Raw genomic sequence first — 24,718 nt, 5'->3', positions numbered from 1 at the left:
CTGAGGGACCCCTGAGGGACCCCGCTCACTCAGTAGACACCCTTCGAGCCCCAGCCGAGGAGGGACTGCGGGAGATTGGCTCCAGGGTATGTCGGGCCCATCTCACTCAGTCACGCCCTGCTGGCCACCTTTTAATTAATTTTCTTTAATGTGCATGAATCCATGCACCAGGCCTCTAGTATTATATATGAAACCTAAAATGATATATGATTTAATAAGTTATATATATATATATATATATATATATATATATATAGTATATCATTTAATAATAATGATGGCTATGTAGAATTAAGAAAGCATAATTAAATATTTAAAATCTATTATCATACATATAGATTCTGACCCAGCCAGTGTGGCTCAGTAGCTGAGCGTCCACCCATGCAACAAGAAGTCACCAGTTCAATTCCTCGTCAGGGCACATGCCAGGGTTGGGTGCTCCATCCCCAGCAGGTGGTGTCAAGGAGGCAACTGATCAATGTTGATGTTTATCTCTCACTTATGTTTCAATCCCTCTCTCCCTTTCTCTCTCTCTAAAAATCAATTTAAAAACATTTTTAAAAATAAAAATAAATAATGAATATAGATTCTGCTTTCGATTTCATGCAACTAAATATTTGAAGGAAATGAGATATGGTAAATAATGTTGCTACTTAAATGAGTTGGATTATTGTTTAAATTTAATTTTAAAATATCCTCTTGAAATTTTTTGAACTAATTTATTTATAAATTCTTAAAAAATAAGTCAAGATGCTCAACTTTCTTTTGTAGTCCATGAGTTGACCAGAAAAAGTCCAAAGGAGATTTTAACAATTACAGTAATTCGAGGCTAAGGGAATTATTTATTAATTTTAGAAGTTAATTTTAATCTGTGCTCTAGGCAATGTTCCACATCTTGCTGGACATTAGAGTATCCTAGGAGGTATTAAAAAATATTAATACCCAGGTCTTAGCACTAAGAATTCTGGTGCAATTGGTTCATGATGAGGTCTACTTTTGAAAGATTTCTAGATGATTCTAGTGTAGTTTAGTGCTAAAGTAATCTGGTATTCTCACTAAACACTTGATATGATAAGTACAGAATTTAATTTATGCTTATTTGAAACATCATTTAAATATTGATACATAAAAAAGTATAAAATGCAGTCTGACATTAATGAAATGGCAAAGAGAATGTATGTAAAGAGTAACAGAATATTCTACTCCAAAATGTTCCACAATGGCATATTGATTATTTTGAGCTAGAGGTACTTAAAAAAACAACAAATGCAGGGAGAGGATTTCTCTGAACTCCCATAAAGACAGGTCTTCCAACAGGAACTCTATTGTTATAGATTCCTTCCCCAGGAATTCCATCAATCAGGGAAGACTAACTCTTGTCATAAAAGAGGAGAATAGAAGTTGACAGAAAAAAATTTGCCACAAACTGTATCTCCCATCTATTCAGCTAATGTCCTATTCCTCTTTCTTAACAGTCATTTATCTCTCCTAAAAGACCTATATCTTCTCTTGTTTCCCTTGGAAGATGGTAATTTAGGTCTGGTTGCTGTGGCTCAGTGGTTGAGCATGGACCCATGAATCAACTAGGAGGTCACAGCTGGATTCCCAGTCAGGGCACATGCTCTAGTTGTGGGCTCTGTCCCCAGGAGGGGGTGTGTAGGAGGCAGCAGATCAATGATTCTCTTCACCATTGATGTTTCTACACCTCTCTCTCTCACTTTCTCTCTCTGAAATAAATAAAAACACATTTTTAAAAAAAAGATGGTATTTTAAATCTGAATTCTAAGCCACCTCAGAGACTGACTCATTTTCCCCTGGGTATCTCCCATGTAGACATGAGGTATAAATGTCAATAAACATATTTTTATTTTTCTCTTGTTAATCTGTCTTTTATTAAAGGGTATCTCAGCCAAGAACTCAAAAAGGGTAAAGAAGAAATTATTTTTCATCCCACATATATCATTTTTTTTTACTTGTATATTCACATAGCACCCAGAAGCTTGAGCAAAGCTTCCCCCAAAATAAGGAGCTAAGTGAAATAAAATTACACTTTTTAGAGTGAAGCCACCAAGAGTGTTTTTGCTCAGTGTCTTTGAGAGAGAGAAAAATAGCTGTTGGTTAGCAAAATTTAAAAGTAGCAGGCTTAATTGTGCTAACACATCTAAAGAAAGAAGTGGAGCCCAGCTGGTGTGGTTCATGGATTGAGCATCAGCCCATGAACCAAGAGGTTACTGGTTCAATTCCTGGTCAGTGCATATGCTCGGGTTGTGGGTTCAATCCCCTCTCATTGATGTTTCCACCTCTCTATCCCTCTCCCTTCTTCTCTATCTAAAAATCAATGAAAATATTAAGAAAGGAAGGAAGGAAGGAAGAAAGGAAGGAAGGAAGGAAGGAAGGAAGGAAGGAAGGAAGGAAGGAAGGAAGGAAGGAAGGAAGGAAGGAAGGAAGGAAGGGAGGGAAGGAGAGAGGGAATAATTTCTTTCTATCCTTCTTAATTCTTGGCTGAAATGCCTTGTAATAGATATTAATAAGAGAAAAACAAGCACAAGTTTTGTTGTTGTTGTTGTTGGGTGTGTGTTTTTTGTGTGTGTGTTTTTAACATGTATACCTCATGTATATTTGGGAACTAACCAGAGACACTGAGTAATTCTGTAAGAAAGCCCAGGCCACCACCTTAAATACCATCTTCAATTAAAGAAGATGTTGGGAGAGGTTGGTTCTAAGAAGTGACCCAGAAAAGAACCCTAAACAAGGATAGGGCTTCTTATGTAGGTTTAAGCCGGTGCCTTCTCCATTGCTAAGAATTTCTTATAATTTAGAGTCATCTTTCTCTTGTTGGTACAGACAGGGAGATACAAATGGCAATTTTCTTTATAAATGTAAATATCTCTTCTAAAAGAATAACTTCTACTCTGTCTGTTTTCAGAGTAGAAGCATTTGCTGTTTCTTAAAAACAATTAGCTCAACATTATCCTTTGGCTAAAGAGGCATATTCTGGTGTGGCATCTTCTGCTCCTTTTCAGAGGTCTGAGAGAGTACGGGGAGTCAAGCAGAACAAGTAAAGAGCTGCTTAGCCCTTAAGAGTGCTGGACCTAGGGGAAGCATTGCTAGGATATTGTCAGAGAGATGAGCCAGGGTGTCACATCCAAGAGCCTTCAAGTGCTTCCTTCCCACAGATCAATACTATCCCCACCTTGAGAAAGGCATTGTAGAGGATCATGTCTTAGGTGATAACTTTTAAGGTTCTAATTCCACAAATGCTTAACAAACTTCCACTGATTATGATTTAGTTGTTTACTACTTTGAGAAAATAGCTGAGTATTCCAGTCCACAGAACTGTATATCCCATATATAAATATTATAAAATAATAAATTGGTGTTATGTTTTTATGTTGTTGTTGTGTTTTGTTTTGTGTGTGTGTGTTTACCTAAGTTTAATATGATTCTTAGAGGTTAATTTTCTCCAGGAACTAAGAAGAATGGTGCCTTTTATAGAAGAAGCAGATCCTAGAAAAATGCTTCTCAACTTACATGTTCATTCAAAGTGCTTGCAAATCTTAATAAAATGCATGATCTGGTGTGGATTCTAAGATTTGGCAAGAAACTCCAGGGTATAGCTATGCTGCTGGTCCACATTTTGAATAGCAAGTCCTTATAGCATAATATTACAATAAAGAACACACCAAAACATTTTCCTAGCTTCAGCCAACATGCCCTAGATCAGCGGACCTTCAAAAAATTTATCAATGTTATTGAAAACAATTCAATCTGTGGTGATGGGTTGTGGAGCTCGCCATGTGATTCTGAAGTGAAACTAGGGTTGTAAATTATTGCTGCTACACAAAGAATTGTATTTCACTATTTTTAATATGAAAATTTGAGACTAGTGAAGCTAAAAACTCTTTAAGACTTAATGATAGTGAAAGCTATTGAACATGATTCTCTCTGTACCACTTAAGAACCTAATAAAAATGCTGCTTTAATTTAATCTATGTTAGAGAAATAACCTCTATTTCAAAACAGCTCACATCTACCAAAAAGATATCAAAACCGGTGGCCATCACATGGACTATGTAGTCAATTAGAGGAATTTTTCATTTGATTTAGGTAAAAAAGAGGCAATACTCAGTATAGACTGCTTTGTTTCAATTGTGCTGTCTTTTTATTGGTTGCTCAGTGATGAGATTTTTCCATTCATTACAATTATTATGTCAGTTCCATTTGCAACACATTTTTGCATTTCTTATTAAATTTTAACAAATTTATTTTATTTTTATAAAATCTTGCTTACCTATCGAGTGTTTGTGGAATATTGAAATAAAATTTGAACCCTATCTGGTTTGGTTCAGTGGATAGAGCATCAGCCTGTGGACTGAAGGGTCTTGGGCTCAATTCCAGTCAAGGGCACATGCCCGGGTTGCAGGCTCCATCCCCAGTAGGGGGCATGCAGCAGGCTGCCAATCAATGATTCTCTCTCATTATTGATGTTTCTATTTCTCTTTCCCTCTCCCTTCCTCTCTGAAATCAATAAAATTTTATATTTTTAAGAAGAAATAAAATTGGATATTAATGCCCAAAAGTTTTGTTTATTTTTATATACTGGCTGAAGTTTATCTCATCCCTTGCCCTCTAATATACATGCGATAGTTTTAGAATGCATGCATTTATTAATAATTGTTTTCTTTCTGAATACAGTTTAACATTACAATAACTAAAAAATAGGTAAGGTTAGTCTAAAAATCTACATTGTTTGATAGAAAAAACATTCTTAGAAATACTATCATTCTATGTCTTTTTTTTTCTTTTTTTATTAAGGTATTATATGTGTACATATCTTACCATTGCATTCTATGTCTTAATTAGCTTCCATGCTTTCCAAATTTTAAAGATTGAGCTAGAACAAATTATACACAAAACAAAAAAATATTGACCAATTCCTTACAGTTCATTATTTTGGCATTCTGAAGATCAAAAGTGAAATGTACCTCAGAACTTCTAAGTTTTATTTCTGCTGGCAAAGTAAATTATAATGGATGGTGTTAGCCAGCTAGCTAGATGATGTAGATGTAGATGTAGATGTAGATGTAGATGTAGATGTAGATGTAGATGTAGATGTAGATGTAGATGTAGATGTAGATGTCAATGCAGATTCAGATATAGATATCGATATCGATATAGATATAGATATAGATATAGATATAGATGATATAGATATAGATACAGATGAAGATATATAGACCATAAAAAATGTATACTGAAAAGGGAAAAGTAGGAATTGTACATTTAATCAAATATTGCTGAATGTAAAGGAAATAATTGATCAAAGATAGTGAATTTCTGGCCTAATGCTGCCATATACCCTTTCTTCCCCTGTAATTATGTTTGCCTATAATCCATGATAGTAAATTTATTTCAGGTTCCCCAAACATGTTTTTCTTCCTGAATGTGGCATCTATACCAGACTATTCTCCTTGCCCTCTATTTGCTGAATAATGTTTACCATCAGTCCATGTCCCACGTTCTTCATGAGGCTGTTTAAACCTTCTGAATCTGTTCTAAATTTCCATTCTAATGAATGCTCCTACAACTCATTTGGTCTTTGATGCCTGTTTTTGTGTGCAGCGAGTACAGAGCTGAAATACAGAAGCCCTGAGTCCTTTATATCATGAGCATTAAAGAGTATAATGATCTCCACTAGATGCACTTTCATGGGGATGGGGTAAAAAATAGCATAACATTTACTATCTTAAGCACTTTTAAATGCACAGTTCAGTAGCATCAAGTGTATTCACATTGTTGTGAAACTGATGTCCAGAACGCTTTCATCTTGTGAAACTGAAATTCTATGCCCATTAAACAACTGCTCTCTTTTCCCCCCACCCCTTAGGCCCTGGCAACCATAATTGTACTCCTTTTCTCCACGAATGTGACCACTCTAGATGCCTCATAAAGGGAATCACATAGTATTTATCCCGCTGTGCCTGGCTCATTTCACCAAGTTCAATGTCGTCAAGGTTCATCCATGTTGGAGCATGGGACATGATTTCACTATATGCACATTTTAATGTAGCTAGAGTTCCCATTTCTTTGAAATGACCACTTTCTTAGACATTTTTGTTTTTTCACTAATACCTTTACCACTAATGAGGGCATTTCATTTATTTGTTTGTTTGCATTTATATTATAGGGATCTTGTTCCCAAAATATTTTTATTGGTCCCTTGAATATTACAACCAAAGTTAAATACAACAAAGACATGGTGCTCTGCAGATATCTGAAGTGGGGAGGACATGCGTGCTCCCGGAAAATTACTAATTATTTTATGGCATGTGTCTCTGGGTTCACTTAGGAATAGCAGAAAATACTTCATATTTAAATCCATGAGCACCAAGAATTTGCTTTGTCTGGAATAGTGCAAGACCTTCTTCCTTTCATCTCTGTATCCTCATACCATCTGGCCCAGTGACATATAAAACCAAGGCGCTCAATAAATATCTACATGAGGTAGATTTTATTACTCTAAAAATGATGTTGAATCCAAAATAAAAGTTATTGCTATAAGAAGTAAGTATTGTGCAGAAAATACAGGAGACATAATTATGCATTTGGTCATCTTTCAGATTCTAAGCCAGGTCCGTCTTCCCAAAGCTTGCTGTTCCTGCTGTGCCTTAAGCGATTTCTATGACTGCCTCCCTTTGATTATTTATGTCCCAGCGTAAATATCACTTAATCAGAGGGCTCTTAGCTGACCACTCAATCTAATAACATTGGTCTTTCCTGCAGTTAAATTTTCTCCATTGATTTTTTATAAGATTTATTGTCATATGAAAATATTTTTCATTTATTTGTTTACTATCTTTTTCTCCTCTAGAAGGTAAGCTTCATAAAAACAGAGCTTTTTTATGTCCTGTTGTTATTCTAACACCAGGTACTAGATACTAATAAACAGTTGGTTAATTAATACATTATTGAATGCATATAATTAGTAATTACAACATTATATTCTAAAGAATGATATACATAATTTAGAGTAAATTGAGGAAAGTAATTATACAAACACACACAATTTTTCTACTGTTTACCTTTCCAAAAATGCTTAATCTATTGGAGTCAATGTATGGTAGATTCAATAAAAATCTGCAGTGAAAAAGAAAAAAAATAGTTATATCTTCTTGAGTTAAATGCACATGGGAATTCATTCTTGGCACACACACAACACAAGTCAAACTAGAAATACTTTTGTGGCTGCAGCTCTATTGATGTATAAAAGCCATGTATTTCAAAATCTTGCCAGTCAAAGTGATGGTCCAATAGTTTGGGTAGCACCTGATAGCCTGTTAACAAATGCAGACTCTTGGGTCCCATTTAAGACCTTTGGGTCCTATTTAAAATCATTGTGCCCCATTACAGACACACTGAATTGACATCTACATTTTAACAATATTCTCGCCTATTTCTATGTACAGTTCTAAAGGACCTACTAGATTTCTCAGGTCATTCTTTCATGTCAGTGTGGTAATTGTAAATGTGAAAGCTCAGGAATTGTTAATTAACTAAAGAAATAATAGACATTGTGAATTATGATTAAAATGATAGCAGCATAATTAAGATCTTTCATTTTCATGAAAGTGAATTCATCCAAAGTGAATTCTAATTCCATAGAGGAAATATGATAATTCTTTTATTACGGTGCTAAGAAAGAAAGGTACTTGAAAAAATGCAATAGTCTATGTGATTAACTTAGAAAATTGTTCAATAACTAAAATACAAATATCTGAGTCAGCATCCATCGCATCATATATCATTTACCTAGCACTGACTTTCACAGGGAAGACAATAGGAATATGTGCAGCCACTTACTTCACAGCTGCTACTTGGTCCTTTACTTCCACGGAACCTAACCTTCGATGAATTTCCTGCAAAATTTTCAGGCCCTGGAATCCACTTCCTCTGCCGTCAAATCGTGCAATGATGATGCTATCTGTGTGGACAAGTACTGAATCCCAGTCAATGTGGAACTTATCTGTAACCAGCTGGCCTCCTGGTTCTTCATCCCTGCAATACCAACATTGGACCAAAACAAGAGCAATTGCCAATCTAGTAGGAATTTTAGCTTTCACCCTTATTAGTTAACAAAATTTATGGAAAAGAGATATGATGGCTATTAATCCATTAATTCTTGATGATAAACTTGAAGCTTTGAATTCCATTTTCATTTGTAAAATTTTAAATGAAAATTTCTATGAAAATACAAAACAAGATTTAAAACTGCACATGAAAGATTAATTTTACTCATTTTCCAAAAGGGAAAATGATGAAATATGTGTATATTTCCCATTGGCATTTATGAAAAGAAAAAATGGGGGGGGCTTGCAACCTAGTTCAGTATCTGGTTAAAACTCTAGTCTTACTTCCCCACTCTGACTGAGCTTGGGCAGAGCTGCAGAGCCTAACCCCAGGGCCCTGCCAAGAGGGATGAGCGGAGCTGCGGGGACCCTCAGGGTCCGGCCACAGGCGGAGATATATAGGCCAGAGCCTCCCCACGAGTTCAGTTCAGGCTTTGGATCCGGAATTCCCCTGGACTAGCAGATCTGCGAAATAAAGGTTAAACTTCCCTCCCTCAGAGTGCTGGCTGATCTTTCTGCCGTGCATTCTGCCACAACATTTATACAGCGTGATCATCAAGTTTACATACAAGCTCATCTTTATTAGATTTCTTCCAGACAGTGTTTCTGAAATGCCTCGCAAATGCTCTACGAGGGCTAATGGTTCTGACAGAGAGTAGAATCAGTTATGGAATCAATCATAATTTAACAAGAAATGTACAACCCCACAGAATGCCAGACTCAAAAAGAAACACTACATTTATATTTCCTTTTTCTTTTTATTTCTTTTATTTTGGTTGTTGTTGTGGTGGTGAATTCTCACTGAGGAGAATTTAAGCAAACAGTGAGGTAAAACTCTTTGTCATTGACAGCAACAAAAGAAAGCACAGACACATACGTTTGAAAAATGTGAAAGTTAAAAGTAAAGAAGTACTGTTGAATTATAAAGCATGAATCTTCTCTCCAAAGGAAAAAGGTGGTAAAATTTTAAATTGTCATATTCCAATGATATTTATTATTTTATTTTCCAAAATGTAAAAAAAAGTAAAAACAAAAACAACACACAAATTTTCATAAAATGCCACAGATTATCTAGGTGCAAACCTAAGTTTAGGATGAGCACACAGGGAGTGGTCCATGTGATAATTTTGAAGAGCATCAAACATCTAACTCTGAAAAGATTTCCATTTTTAGTTGGACTACACACCAGAAATTTTCACCCTACTCACTCTCACTCTCCTATAAAGACACTAAAGCCCCTTGCCTTCATGTTTATGCAAATGTTTACCTAGAAGCTCCAACACACACACACACACACACACACACACACACACACACACACACACACACTAATCCTCATGAACAAGTTCTCAGATTACCTAACTTGCTAAAGAAACTAACTTCTGGGCAGCAGATGGAACTGAGCAGATACAGGGGTTGTTTGGGACCAGTGAGTCAAGTAAGAGAGGAAGTAGGGAATAGGGCAAAACATCAAACAACTGACATTTATAAAACGCTGTTTGGGACTGAATTGTGTCTCTTAAAATGCATGTGTTGATTCCCTAATGTCCTGTATCTTAGAATGTGACTGTATTTGGTGACTGGGACTTTATAGTGGCGGATACGTTGACATGAGGCCATTAGGGAGGGCCCTAATTCCATCTGATTTGTGTCCTTATCAGAAGAGGACATTAGGACACACTGAGAGACCCCAAGGGCATGTGTGCTCAGAGGAAAGACCCTGCAAGGCAGTGGTTCTCAACCTTCCTAATGCCGCGACCCCTTAATACAGTTCCTCATGTTGTGGTGACCCCCAACCATAAAATTATTTTCGTTGCTACTTCATAACTGTAATTTTGCTACTGTTATGAATCATAATGTAAATATCTGTGTTTTCCGATGGTCTTAGGAGACCCCTGTGAAAGGGTTGCGACCCACAGGTTGAGAACCGCTGCTGTAAGGAGACAGCAAGAGGGCAATCATCTGCAAACTAAGGAGAAGGGCCTCAGAAGAAAACAAACTTGCTGTCACCTTGATCTTGGTCTTTTAACCTCCAGAACCCCGAGAAAATAAATTTGTTTAAAATACCCAGCCTGTGATATTTCCTTGTTAGCCCTAGTACATTAATATAAATGCTTTCTGTGGCACAAGCACTTAGGATCATTACCTTATTTATTATACACTACCAACATTTATTTACCCTTTGTGAGGAGGAAGTTACCTGTACCATAGCTTATTACATGCATTATGATGCCTCCATCAAAAGTAAAGACTGCGTCATTGAAGTTATTCAACCAGGACCTCTTCATTCACTTCTAAATCCCACTAGTAATCCTGTGATCCAAATCAAGATCTGCTTTGTCCTCCCATAGTATTTGCAGTCTTAGCTTCTTTTCTTAATTTAATTCTTAATTTTAAAATGTATTTTAGTTTTGGCAACCTCAGCTCCTGATCAGATTATTGGGAATTCTTCCCGCACATGCCCACATCCGTAAACGAGAAATCTTATAGCCTGTTCAGAATGAAGTCAGGAATTGGTGTTTTTTGCCAGTATCCCCGGGGATATTGATATGACTTGCTCACCATTGGAGAGACAGTATGAATCACTCTGCCTAACAGTTTCTGATACATGGAGAACAAGCAAACGTGTTCTTGTTGAACTAGATCCTTCCAGGGAAAGTAGACTCAGGTGAAGTTTAAAATGGAAAGACCTGAAAAAGGCTTGAGTTCAAATTCAGACACTGTGTTTCGAAACTTGGGGACTTATTGCAAGTATTAGGAAGCAAAACATGATTCACAAAGGACAAAATACAATGATTAACCTGACCCTTTAAGCTGAGTAGAAATATGACAGTTTTGAGTCCTAACTTCACTCTGAACATAGGCAAGATGCTAAAATTCTAAGATTTAGTTTCCTTAACTTTAACAATGATAAAAATTCTGTTTTCTCTCCCTCAAGGAATTTTGAAAATATTAAATGTTCTAATGTATTTGTAAATACTTTATGAAATACAGTAAGCAATATAAACCATTGTTAGATTCATCAAACAACAGAAACTGTTATTACACTTTTGTTGGAAGCCATTTTTGCTTACATTAAGCATATTTCTTTACAGGTCAAATAAATAAATATACAAAAAATTTTGGTCAGTTGTGTGAAAATTAAACTGGGCAATATTGATAGATAAAAATATTGTGCCATGCCATGTGACCTATGTCAGAGGGATTTCCATTTTCTATATTGACCAATGATATCTTAACACAAAAACATTAAAAATGAATCAACAGATTTTTGGAGCGATTACCACAGTGTTCTTAAATATTAAGGCAGAATTTTTCAACTTTAAACACTGGCAACTGGTCTAAGGTAATGTAAATGTTTTGTTAATCTGAAAGATATAAGTTTTCAAGTTATGTATGACCCATTGCATTGTACACAGCTATTTTAGAAATTCACAACTATGTTAAGTTTAGTCAAAAACATTTTATGGCAGGCAAATAAATCATTTTAAAATATAGTTTAAAATAGGGCACATTCTCAAACTTTTATGATCAATGAATAGTTGCCTATTTTAAAAAACAAAAGCTTTCAATCCTTTAATCATGTTTCCAATGCTCAGGGAAAACAGTACAATTTTACTCCTTTGCTCCTTTCTCTAAATTGTCATTTTACACTTCAACCAATGACTTTAACACATTTATCTGTTAGGTTTGCTTCCCTTTCTTTTTTGCTCCATAATACAGGCATATCTATTTCAAGGTGAGTTAGGAGAGAACATGGATTAAGATGCTAATATTTCCATTATAAGGAATAACCCAGACACTTGAGGGACAGGGTAAAGATTCTTCATAAAGTATGAAAGAAAAAATATTAGGTGCCCCACCCACCCCCTTAGAAGTAAAGACAAAAATATACTACTTATTAAGTGAGGTAGGAATATCAAGATAGTTGGTGGTAGGCATGACTACAGGGCATGTACTATAGACAAGATCATCCACCATGTAATAAGTGGGTACATTGGCCATGGAGACTTGTGAGCTTCAATTCACCCAGTTCCTTTTTTCTTCTGAGTATCTTTCTAATCTTTTTTTTTTTTTTTTTTTTTTTTTACATTATTTTACCTTACTCTGGAGACCCATAGAATGGAGGGTGTTTGAAGATTGAGAATAGGAACATGTAATTTTGTTGAAAGTTGTGGTGAAAAGAACAATTCCATCTATTTTAAGCATTGGAAAGATCACAGCAGTATGAAACTTGCCTATTGCCTTATATAGGCAGTGAAATCAAATTAAGACTGTAAACTTTTCTTCAAAGTTAAGATTCTCAAGGGCCCAATCCTTGTCTCTTTTGGTACCTTCAAAACTGAATGTGTCTGTATGAATAAAGAGTTCAGGATGTAAAATTTAATAAAACATAGAAAGATAGATGACTAAAATGCACGGTATCTAGAAGATCTTCAAAATGACAGAGCGAGCCCCCTTTTGATGACATGAAAAATATCACCTAGACTGAAACTGAATTAGGGAGGAAAGATTTGTTCAGACTATATGTTTGGTCAGGTTCACAAAATGTTACTTAATTTCAAGAAAAGAGGGTTGAATTTAGGTTCAGAAGACATAGGTTTTATTTCTGACTTTGTTACCAATGTGTTGAGTTACCTTGAGCAATTATGTGCTCTTTTTATCTTAATATATTGTCTTCATTATGAAGTAAATAATATTTTTAAATAGTTAACATTTTTGAAAGCCCTTTTTCTTAACCAGTAAAATTTTGGTGAAAATAAAGGGAACAAAAATATTTTCCAAGGAGAGCACATTTCATACTGATCTATTTATTACATGGCGCTTTGCTCTTTTGTCATTTTGTCCTACATGGCAGACTTTTAGAACTGCTATACTGTATCATGGGTGAACTTTGAGGATATTATGCTAAGTGAAATAAGCCAGGAAAATAAGGACAAATACCTCATTATTCCACTTATATTAAGTACTTAGAGTGATTAAATCACAGAGACAAAAAGCAGAATGGTGGATGCCAGGAGCTTGGGAACGGGAGTGGGGAGTTATTGCATAATAGAGACATGTTTTCTGATTGGGAAGATGCAATTCTAGAGATGGATGGTGGTGATGGTTGCACAACAATGTGAATGTATTAATGCCACTGAACTATATACATAAAAGAGATTTTTATGGTAAATTTTATGTCTACTTTACCACAACAACAAAAAAAGCTTTAAAAATAAGTACAAAAAATAAAACTACAATACTGAGAGTTGCATATTTGTGTCCATTGGAGTGTGAAAGGAGGGGACATAGAATTGCTTATAGTCATCTCAGTTATTTGCTTTTTCTAGGCCTAGAATAGATCAACTTCAGCTTCATAAGTGCTAGATTAGAGCTGGAGTCATTGAGGACTGTGTTGCAGTTTTATTTCAGATACAATAAACGCAAAGAGTGTGAAAGGGAGGCTGAAGAACATAATGGAAGGCAAGATAAGGGAAAGGAAACCGACCCTGCATAGAGCCACATCACACTAAATTCTTAAGGAAAATCAGTTGTCAACCCTTCTGATTTTGTTCCTTAGGACAGTTTTTATTTCACAATAGAACATGAGTTTGACATCAGACAGTAGTAGCCTTAAAAATATCTGTCTTGCTTTAATCTAAAATTTACTTTATAGAAATTTATAGGCAGAGAATATTTAGTTGAAACATGTGTACATCTAAAGCCTAATGAAGCTTGTCCTCTTCCAAACAATGCCTACACATTAGCTAAGGGCTCCTTGGGCCAATTCCTTCTCTCTATTTCTCAATTTATTGTCCTAAGATTTTTTCTCATGGATGAATTGTCCTACACACAGAATGGCAGAATGAGTTTTCTCATATATTTACTATATCATATGAGAAATAATATTATTTTGCCTTCCATAGAACTATTTCTTGCTCATATCCCCATCTTCTTCCATTAGTAATCCTATCTAATAAAAGGCTAATATGCAAATTGACCGAACGGTGGAATGGCCAGTCGCTATGCTGCGCACTGACCACCAGAGGGAAGACGCTCAATGCAGGAGCTGATCCCTAGTGGTCAGTGCACTCCCACAGGGGGAGCACTGCTCAGCCAGAAGCCCTGAGCTGGGCTCACGGCTGGTGAGCGCAGCTGAGGTGGCGGGAGCCTCTGACTGATGGCCATCAGTCAGACATCCTCTGAGCGCTCCCAAACTGTGAGAGGGCGCAGGCTGGGCTGAGGGACCCCCCTCGAGTGCATGAATTTTTTGCACTGGGCCTCTACTATTATTAATATAATCTGAAAATTCCTGATCCATGGTTTGTGTAAAGTATAATTTTTGGCTAACTTACTTTTCTTCTGAGCTATAATTAGGGAAGTGTGTGTTATGGTCAAGTTATTTATGCTTTTATCCAGACCATATCCTAGACTTCCTAAGCCTGTATTTCTAGCAGTGATTTTAATGAGGCCTACCTGATAATACATAAAAAAGTGTGATTATTGACTAAATTCTCAAATTGTATTACTCTTCATCACTTTTTTTCTATATACATGCATTCAGAGATCTTATCCATGTTAAACTTATTAGAAAAATTGCCTGTGTTAATGACCTGAACTTTATAGGTATGTAGGAGTGTCATTGTGGACAGGGCACAGGTTTATATGTAAATAAAACCAAACTGAGTTAAGCCCAGGACCAGTGGCTTTAAACAAGTCACTTCTCTTTCCCTAAGTTTGCTTATCTTTACTGCTTAGGATAATAACAATAGTGTCCACCTAGCAGAGTTATAGTAACTATTAAGTGAAATTATATATATCTCAGAAGAGAACCAATAGAAAGGGACCACAGGAATATCTCCCAGACAGAAATTGTGCAATAAAATGGGAAGAAGCACCAATCTTCTAATCAGCTCTGTTGTCAAAAGTCCTACTATATTAATTCCTATCCATTGGCCAACATATATATATCACTTAGCAAAGCATTTGGTTCTTGGTAGTTATTAAATACTAGAGGCCGGATGCATGAAGATTCATGCAAGAATGGGCCTTTCTTCCCCTGGCTGTCAGCACTGCCTTCATTCTGGCCCAGAGCCGCCTTTCCGCCTTCCCACGCTGCCCAGAGGCCCAGAGCAGCTGGGACGGTGTGCAACGCCTGTGTCACCATGGCGACAAGGCAAGTGTCCTGCCCTGCCCCCGGCCGCTCAGCACCTGCATATGCAAATTAACCCGCCATCTTTGTTGGGTTAATTTGCATAGTCACCCCTGATTGGCTGGTGGGTATCACAATGGTACGGTCAATTTGCATCTTTCTCTTTTATTATTGTAGATTATTAATCCAGTTTTGGTTAATGCTGTGGAACTTGACCTTTGCATCTTCCATTCTTCTCATAGAAGCTGAGCTCCCAAATTTGGCCATTCCTAGGCAACTATGCATTCATAATTCTTGAGCCTTTATGTAACAATAGTAAAATTTTTCTAACTTGGCTTAGTCTAAATGTAGAAAACTTAAATTGCATTAAATGTTTCTACTTTTCAAAATGGGTGGGTCTTCAAGTTAATTTAGAATAAAAAGATGTATGTTTGTATTCCTGTTTTTTTGTTTGTGTATTTGATTTCTTTACACACACAGTCATGTGTGTTTGTGTATTTGAGCATAATTTATGTGACTCTGTATCTTTAAGTTTTTTATTCCCTGTTCCCACAGATATATATATACTTATCCCAGCTTCATTAAAACAAAAGAATTCCATCTTAAAACACTTCTCTAGATGATAGAATTTGTGACAGAATTTGGGCTTTCTTTATGAGGTATTATTGTTTTTACAAGTTTTCTTTATATTCAAAAACTGCTTAGACAATAAATGTAATCAGTTTTTTTTCTTGACCAGAATTTGGATTTCTTAATTTTTGAAAGTATTTTGCATTAATACAATTGAATATTTTTTTTCATCCTTCCCCTACTCTTCTTCTTATTTCTCCCCTTTTCTCCTTCTACTTGTGATAGAATAGCCTTCTTCATATCAGTATCTATTTCTGTCACTAAGGCATTCTTCTTTGTCTTTGCTCTTTTGGTTTCTCTTGACTAGAAGTCAGATATTGTCTCCTGAGCATGATACAAAAACTGCATAACCACTACCATTAGATGAGTGAGGAAAAACAGAAGCTAGTTATTTAAATCAAATTATTTAGATTGTCATAGGAAGCCAAAAAAATGAAAAGCTTAGCAGAACACAGACTGAAATACTGAACAGCATGGGTATTAATGAGCCAGCTATAAAACTCAAAAATGGACTGTTAGTATTAGCCACACAAAATTAACCTCAGATACACATTTTTACACATGAAAATAGCAGAAGAGAACCAAGAGAAAGGGACCATAGGAAATTGTGCAATAGAACGGGAGGAAGCACCAATCTTTAAATCATCTCTGCTGTCAAAGTCCTACTACATTAATTCCTATACATTGGCCAATTTCAATGTAGAATCATTTCTAACGGGGTGAATGAGGAAGTAGAAATAGAAGAGGGTTTGATGATCTTTGCTTTCAGTTGCTGAGAATGGCTATGAAAGCAGACAGTATTGGGTAATGGAAAGGGCAGAACTTTTTAATCCAAAAAAATATAATAATACAGATATGCATAGGATTATGTGTAAACACACCTTCAACTATGAATAGAACTTTTCCACTTGCGAAAGGAAATCAAAGACACTGGAAGACTGTGTAACAAACACAGAGGTGTGCTTGAGAATCCTGTATTTCCAAAATAAAGCAGTTTTAAAAAAATATATGGAACACTGACTCTGTCTTTAGGGACTGGGTAAAGTAAGATGATGATGAAAGAGAAGTAGGAAATGGATGAAGACTTTTTATGCTGTGCTAGGAATGTGAATGTCTAACCACTGGAGAAAAAAAAATGAGAGGATTTTAGCTAGGGGATCCACATTTTTAGATACGAATCTCATGAAATTTAACCTAGGAGCAGAGTGAAAAAGCAACTAAAAAATAGAGTATAGAGCAAAACACTAAAAAATGGGGAAAGGGGCAGGGAAAGAGTGATTGAGAGCAAGGTGGCAGATTAGAATCCGCTAGATATGATGTCTCCCTTGAATGGGCTTGAAAAGGAAGAGTATTGACTCTTGGACAACCCCCTGGGTTCAATGATCAAGTCAAGATATTATGATCTCATGAGCATAATGCTATTCACAACTTTCAACAATTTCCATATTGTTTGTTGAGAAGAAAGTGTGTGTATGAAACATGTATTGATGTTATCTTGACTGTTGGAGATGAGTAGCAATATAATTTCAATCAGAACAAATGTTAAAAAATATATATAAATTACATAAAATAAAGATTTTAGCATTTCAATTTTCTTAAGATACGAAATATTCCAGTCCTAACCAGTTTTTCCTTTCTTTAGAGGAAAATGAATGATGACCTCCAGTTAGAACTGTAATAGCACCCATGTCCATCTGGTTTCTGGACATCATCCACTTAGTCACTCAACACATATGCGTGGAGTGATTCTTATTACAAAAGCTAGTTGCTATAAAAATTCACAAATAAGTTGGGCACTGTTTAATATATAAATTACATAAAATAAAGATTTTAGCATTTCAATTTTCTTAAGATATGAAATATTCCAGTCCTAACCGGTTTGGCTCAGTGAATAGAGCATCGGCCTGTGGACTGAAGGGTCCCAGGTTCAATTCTGATCAAGGGCATGTACCTTGGTTGTAGGCACATCTGCAGTAGGGGGTGTGCAGGAGGCAGCTGATCGATGTTTCTCTCTCATCGATGTTTCTAATTCCCTATCCCTCTCCCTTCCTCTCTCTGTAAAAAATCAATAAAATATATTTAAAAAAAGATATGAGATATTCCATAAGCCAATCTATCAATTAATTTTCTAAACACTAACATCTAAGCTGTAGATTTTCCTTCAGAAACAAGTGGGAGTCAGAAATTCTTTAATTAACATATAAAATCATCCTCACAAATATTCATATAAAATGGAAAAGGGACAATATGATTTGGTTTAAGATAGATGGAGAGTCTGCTGACATAAAGCTATATAGTTGTATATGAAGGCTTGGATTGATTATTGTAAGATGGACTGGTGAGGAGAGCAAAAGAGAGCGTCAGTAAGATAAAACTTGCTGGTTATCCATGAATTCATTAGAATTTCAAGAGACATGGGTTTAAGGACAGGGAATCAAGTCATGGCGCCAGATAGAGTGTGCTGCATTCCGTAAATTAACTTGTTGAACCGTCACCACCTCCATGAGTTAGACCTTTATCAAGTGTGGCATAGAGAAGTTGAACATTAAAAGAGCAGAAAATGGAAAAAGATGGTGATTTCTTAGCACTGAATGAAACTTCTATTCAACAGCACTTCTCTTCATGGACAGCAAACAAAGCAACACACAACCTTTCATCTTTAATAACAGTACATCTGTCTGGATTGCTTTCTACCAGGGTCTTGGCATTTAGATTCATGCTTATGTATTTATCAAATAAACACTGTAACTGTAGGTTAACCCACATAATCTCCAGTCCTGCACTATTAAGAAAATTATAGGTTTGTCAGTAGGTTTTAAAAGGATTCTTTTTTCTATGTGTGCTTATGCACTGAGGAGATATACTTAACAAATCTAAAAAACTATTACAGATTTCAAGATTCTTGTCATTTTTTTGTCTCTCTACAGGCATTAGTACAGCTTCCTACACATAAAAGCAACATGGTAAATGTGCATTGCATTTAATTAGATATTCATTAGTAGAAAATAAGAACATAAACAATAACAGTTGTAAGTGATAAATGCTGAAATTAATATAGATGTATGTCCATTCCATATGTATAGGTACATAAAGGTGAATATGGACTACTGGGCCCCTAAGGACTCCCTATAATGTTAAACAGAGAGGCTAGAGAAATATGTTTAGGCATCTGGAAAGAGAACAGAAGTAGGGAAGGCAAAGGGGGTCATGACCTCATAGAAACCACTGAAAATCGAGGCCACTCAGATACATTTGTAGTGACAATGCTTCTTAGATTTTCTATTACAGTAAAATACCCTGTGCCTTTGATTCACCAGCCTTTTCAATACCATGAAATTAGATTTGGGTTTTAGATAATATGGACACAAAGAGGTATTCAGAGGACCATTTCTTCTGAGGTCCAATAATGAATATCTAACAGAAAGGAGTCTGCTAATTGCCAGTGGTCACTTTCTTCAAGGCCCATCGTCCTTCCAGCTACTCAGGCATTTGCTGTGGCCTGTCTCCAACTCATGTATTTATCACAGGATTTCCTGGTTGTAAATCCATCTGTGTATGTGACATAAGAGGCTCATTCTGTTGAGAATTTAATGCACGGCACAGAACAGCAATCAAGTTGTGATACCAAAATCATATAGTCATCTCTTAGTCTCATTTAAATAATTGTCACTTTATTTATTATTCCTCACTAATTGCCCATTTAGGAAAAAATAATCAATTATCATTATCTTCTTTTGTAGATTCGGAAATCCACTTGTCACTGAAACAGGATTTAACCTTATAGAAAAACAATGCCTCTAAATTATAGGCAATCTAACAAACAGTTACAAAACACTTCACACTTAAGCCATCCTGACACATAGGTTTCCAAGTATAAATATTTTAGTCCTGATCATGCAGCTTAAGACAATAGATCATTTCTTAAATGAAAATTTTAAAAAGTCTTCAGTTTAGTTTTGTAAGTCATATTCCACTAAACTTCTAAGAATTTACATCTGAAAACTGAGCAGTTTGATTAAAGTAAATTAATATTTAGCATAATCAGCTTATAAAAACTAATAACTTAATACCCATTTTCATTCTTTTCTTCATCAACCAAAAAGTTACAAAGTAAATTCTATGGGCCCTGGCTAAATTATTTTATCTGCTCTAGTAATGAATGTCTATTAAATAACTTTAGGGATGCTAAACTATATATGTTATATAGTGATCATATTAAATGTTAAAAATACTACTAATAGCCCTAACTGATGTTACTCAGTGGTTAGAGTTGTGGGTTTCATTCCCAGTCCAGGGAACGTACCTGGTTGAAGGTTGGATTCCCAACACAGTCCAGGGCGTGTGTGGGAGGCAACCAATCAATGTGTCTCTCTCACATCGAAGTTTCTCTCTCTCTCTCCCTCTCTCACACTCTTTCTAAAAATCAGTAAAAAAAATATATATCCTCAGGTGAGATTAACAAAAAAGTAAAAAGTACTACTTCTACTAATAACTATGATTATGGTTATGATTTATTAAACACTAAGTGCAAGTGTTCATGCTCTACCAAACACTATGTTGACATGTTCATATAAATTATGCCATTCATTATCTCCTGTTTATCTAGAAAGAAACAGAAACTTAGGAACATTAAGCAATATATTGGTAAATGAGTTAGGGTTTGAACCCAGGCCTACCTAACTCCTTAGCCAGTGCCTTTACTCTACCAGCCTGCCTCTACAATAGACCTGATTATTCCTTTTTAACAAGAGAAACTGAGTCTTGTGCTAGTCCTTACATTCCTTTCCTGAACTAAAAGTCACCCACAGCCAAGCACAAATCTGATGCCAGGACCAGCCAGCCGGTTTCTCTGACTCTAGTTACAGAGAATCTGTAGCTCTTGTCTACCTGTCTCCCAAACTGCTACACTCTTCCAGGGCCGGTGGGTGGGCAAGAGGGAATACGTGTCTCTACATCCCTCTGCAGAAGGGCTCATCCTTCAAGCCAGGATGCCTAGAGAAACCATATTTCCCACTGAATAAAAGGGACAATCCCTTTTCCCAAAGCAAATATGACTGAAACAGAAGATGAGGTTAAATTTTTCCCTTTTTTGTTCCATTTTTATGCCTTAAATATTTCCCTCAATCTGTCACACATGTAGTTCAAGTAGGGATTGAAAAAAGAAAGGTGAAATGAAGAGGCAAAAGAAAAAGTTAACATAAAAAAAGAGCTCATAAGAACTTCCCCAGAGAGACCCAAGACCCTTGGGGACCTTCTGGCTATTTGTGACAAAGGAGAAAGGTCTGGGCATAAAAAAAAACCATTTGAGGCCAAAGCATTATAGTTAGGAATAAACAGTAGGCCAAGTGAAAATACTAAGTATTTTATTTTCTATATTATTTGGCTTATTAAAATGAAGTGAAAAATTGCTTCTTCTTATTAAAATACTAAATAAAATCAATACAGTCTATATTAAATAATGAATTATAATCACATTAATTATAATAATCATGTGTGCTAGGCACTTCATATGATGCATTTCACTTAATCCAAAAGCAGCCTGAAGACGTAGGCTCTCCTGTAATGTTTGCTTGCTGGTATATTTGGAGAAACTGAGCCTTAGAAGAAGTTAAGTAATGTGCTCAAGGACATACAGGTAGTAATGACAAACCAGTTTGATTCCACAGACTCAATACTATCCTCGCATCTAGTAGTCGTAACAAGTAATGTTACTGTCATTTCGTTCATTCCTACTGAGCCTCTGATATAATTCAAGACTGTCATAGCAATATGCTGGCTGGGTTTTTAATAAGGAAAATAGCATAACTCTCAGGAATACAATGCTACATCAATATCAAATTCATGAACCATTATCTGTTAGGGGCCTCTGTGCCTAATATCATACAGCCACAATATAGTCTCACAGAAAGCATGGATTAATTTAATTCTAGAGTCAATTCCATGTTGAAATACCAAATAGTCAAGTTTTCTGAGCAGGAGAACTACTTCCTGCTGGCCAAGCATCCAGGAAGGAAAACTGATGGGAGTGATATAAGTGTAACCAAATGTTTCAGCAATGAAAAGAAATGTTTTCTCCATATTACATAAACAACTGATTAACAACAAAGGGCATATATGTTGCAACATGGATGTACCTTAAGGATGTTATGCTATGTAAAGCAGTCACTGAAGGGCAAAAACAGCATGATTCCACTTACAAGGGGTACCTAGTGTAGTCAAACTCATAGAAGCAGACAGTAGACTGGTGGCTGCCAGGGGCTGGGGGGAGGGGAAATGGGAGTTGCTATATGGGTAGCTGGTATCAGTCATGCAAACCAAATACGTTCTAGAGATCTGCTGTGAAGCACTGTGCCTATAGCTAGTGATATTGTACTGTGAATGCAAATACTTAACAAGGTAGATCTCACATTAAGTGTTTTTACCACAATAAAAAATTGCTTTTATGAAGTGAGCATAACTTTGATATGACAAATAAATCCGCAAGAAAGTAACTTATACACCAATCAATATCACTTAAATAATATGTACATAATTTGGTTTATGTCTGGTTGAGCAATTGTTAAGCTGACATAAACCAAATTACATATTTCACTATACCCAATAGTAACATTCAGTTCAATTTGGAATGAAAGAAGGACAAAACAATTACACATCCCTCCATACGATTAATGGCTGTGTCTTTGAGGAACTCATACAACTGACAGCTGCCCAGTTAACTACACTTCTTCTGGGTTTATTTGTTTGCTTGTTTTAATCAGAATGCTGTCATGTGAGACTTAAGGAAAATTATAAAATCTTTAGATTCCTTTTTTTTTTTTCAAAAATAAATAAAATACTTACATTATTAACAGAAGAGCATACTTGTTTCGGTCCGTAAAGTCTTTGGGAAAGGACAACTGTAAAGGAAGTTCTTTTAAAGAAAGAGCAAAATATTAAAGATGTAGAGTCATTTATATGTAAAACTATAAGATGCAGAGAAAGTTGTTTTTAAATAGCGTAGCATGCACAGAACTTTACCATAGTCATCGATAGGAACCATTTTAACTTCTGACTTCACTATCTTCTTCAGGATAGCTTCCTTTAGCATGGAATTGCTTTCCAATATAAAATATTCTACAAATCAAAAAGGGAGTGCAAATTACTAACTGCTGTGTGTTGATCAAGAATCAGTGCAACACAACAAATAATTATCCAGCTGTTACACTTGGCAGCACTGAGCTAAGCAGTGATGAAATGCTCATAATTTCTCTCCTGGATAACTACACCAGTTTTCTCACTGAATTCCGGTGACATTTTCTCCAGTTGCCCCTATACTTAGAATTAGCATTTGCATTTTCAAAATGCAAATCTGATCATGTTCCTACTCTCCTTATTATGTTTAAAAGAATACAAAATTATCAAGCACCCAATGAGATGAAATTAAGAAAGCCAGGATTCCAATTCAAAATTCCTAAGCATGCAAAATATCAGAAAAATACCACACATGATGAGTTCCAAATTTAATCAGTAGAAATAACCTAAGAATGACACAAATGATATGATGGATAAATAATTATATTTAAACAGATATTATAATTATATTTTATGTGTTTAATAAGATAGAAAAAACATGAAGTCTTTAAGGAAAAATATGAAAGAAATTTAAGGAGAAGGATACAAGTTAAAATTTCTTAAAATGTTAAAAATCTGAGACACATGAAAACTATGAGATCTAATGAAACAAAACTGGGTGAGATTAATAGCATATTAGATACTGCAGAAAATTAATGAATCTGACAATGTAGCAAGAGAGCATCTATAGATATAAAAGGCTAATATGCTAAGTATCCGACTGTCCAGGTAATGATGTCATGTAGCAACGCCTAGCTTCCTCTCCCTAGTGACTAGCCTCCGTGGAATTTCTTCAGCCCAGGAACATGGCTTGCTTTATAGCCAGGTGGAAACATTTACACTTTAAATAAATGTCTGTGAAGCATTTTCCCTAGCTTCATCTCATTTGATCCTCACAGAAGTCCTGGAGTAGGTAGATAAGAAACTCAGTGGAATCCTATTTTCTTTTCATTAGTTGGAAAAACGGAGATTTAGAAAGCTTAGAAACTTGACCTGACTGAAAAGAATTAAGAAATGGTGGACCTTGAAAATGACTTCAGGTTTTCTCACTGCCCAGAATATAGTCAAACACTGCTGCAGTTAAATATTTTTACCCTTTGTTCTCCCTGTGTGATCTACAATAATAATCTGCTTCATGTTGATATTTACTGCTGTGTTGCTGACAATTACCTGAAAGAGAAGTTGGGGTGCTTCACTGGGCTGGAAAAAGTTTAGCTAAATCAGAAAGCAGGTCTAATTAAGCAAGTTTATTCTATATCTATAAAAAACTAAGTTGGCTTGCGCATGGGTGACACATATAAAGCTCTCACTGTCATTAATTGCACCGGTGTGTTTCCATCTGTCATTGTCGATCGTGAATGTGGTTGACACTTTTATTATAGAGAAAGGGCCAATAACGATATTAAAATATTTCTTCTAATTAATTTCCTTTCAATGTGCATGAATTTGTGCACCAGGCCACTAGTATGAAAAAAAGAGAGGAACAATCATCAAACACGGAGGAGTATGAGTAACTAGCTAGATTTCTCATTGATATATTAAATCTATAAATTTATTGGGGATATTTTATCTATTAAAAATGGGCCTTCTAGACCATAAATATGTATGTGTATGTATATATACCCACTTGAGTCTTTAATTTCTTTCAAAAATGCTTGTTTTTATTTTAGGGGACTTACACTTTTTTTGTTATATTTATTATTGAATATTATATGAT

The 24,718-nt window shown here is 35.6% G+C and overlaps 1 protein-coding gene across 1 annotated transcript in view; it reads right to left on the bottom strand.

The window, feature by feature from the left end:
* The window catches only part of DPP10 (dipeptidyl peptidase like 10), a gene marked incomplete at both ends in the record, with an annotated part of 660,265 nt that overhangs the window by 10,464 nt on the left and 625,083 nt on the right, over window positions 1-24,718 (bottom strand). The window contains 4 exons of the mRNA XM_079782730.1: window positions 7,083-7,137; window positions 7,861-8,055; window positions 22,732-22,801; window positions 22,909-23,004. Of these exons, the coding sequence (XP_079638856.1) occupies window positions 7,083-7,137; window positions 7,861-8,055; window positions 22,732-22,801; window positions 22,909-23,004 (416 nt within the window). The remainder of the gene's footprint in view (window positions 1-7,082; window positions 7,138-7,860; window positions 8,056-22,731; window positions 22,802-22,908; window positions 23,005-24,718) is intronic.

The sequence above is a fragment of the Cnephaeus nilssonii genome (genome assembly GCF_951640355.1).
Source record: "Cnephaeus nilssonii genome assembly, chromosome: 10".
Lineage (NCBI taxonomy): Eukaryota > Metazoa > Chordata > Mammalia > Chiroptera > Vespertilionidae > Cnephaeus > Cnephaeus nilssonii.
This window is presented reverse-complemented; position numbering and strand designations above follow the sequence as displayed.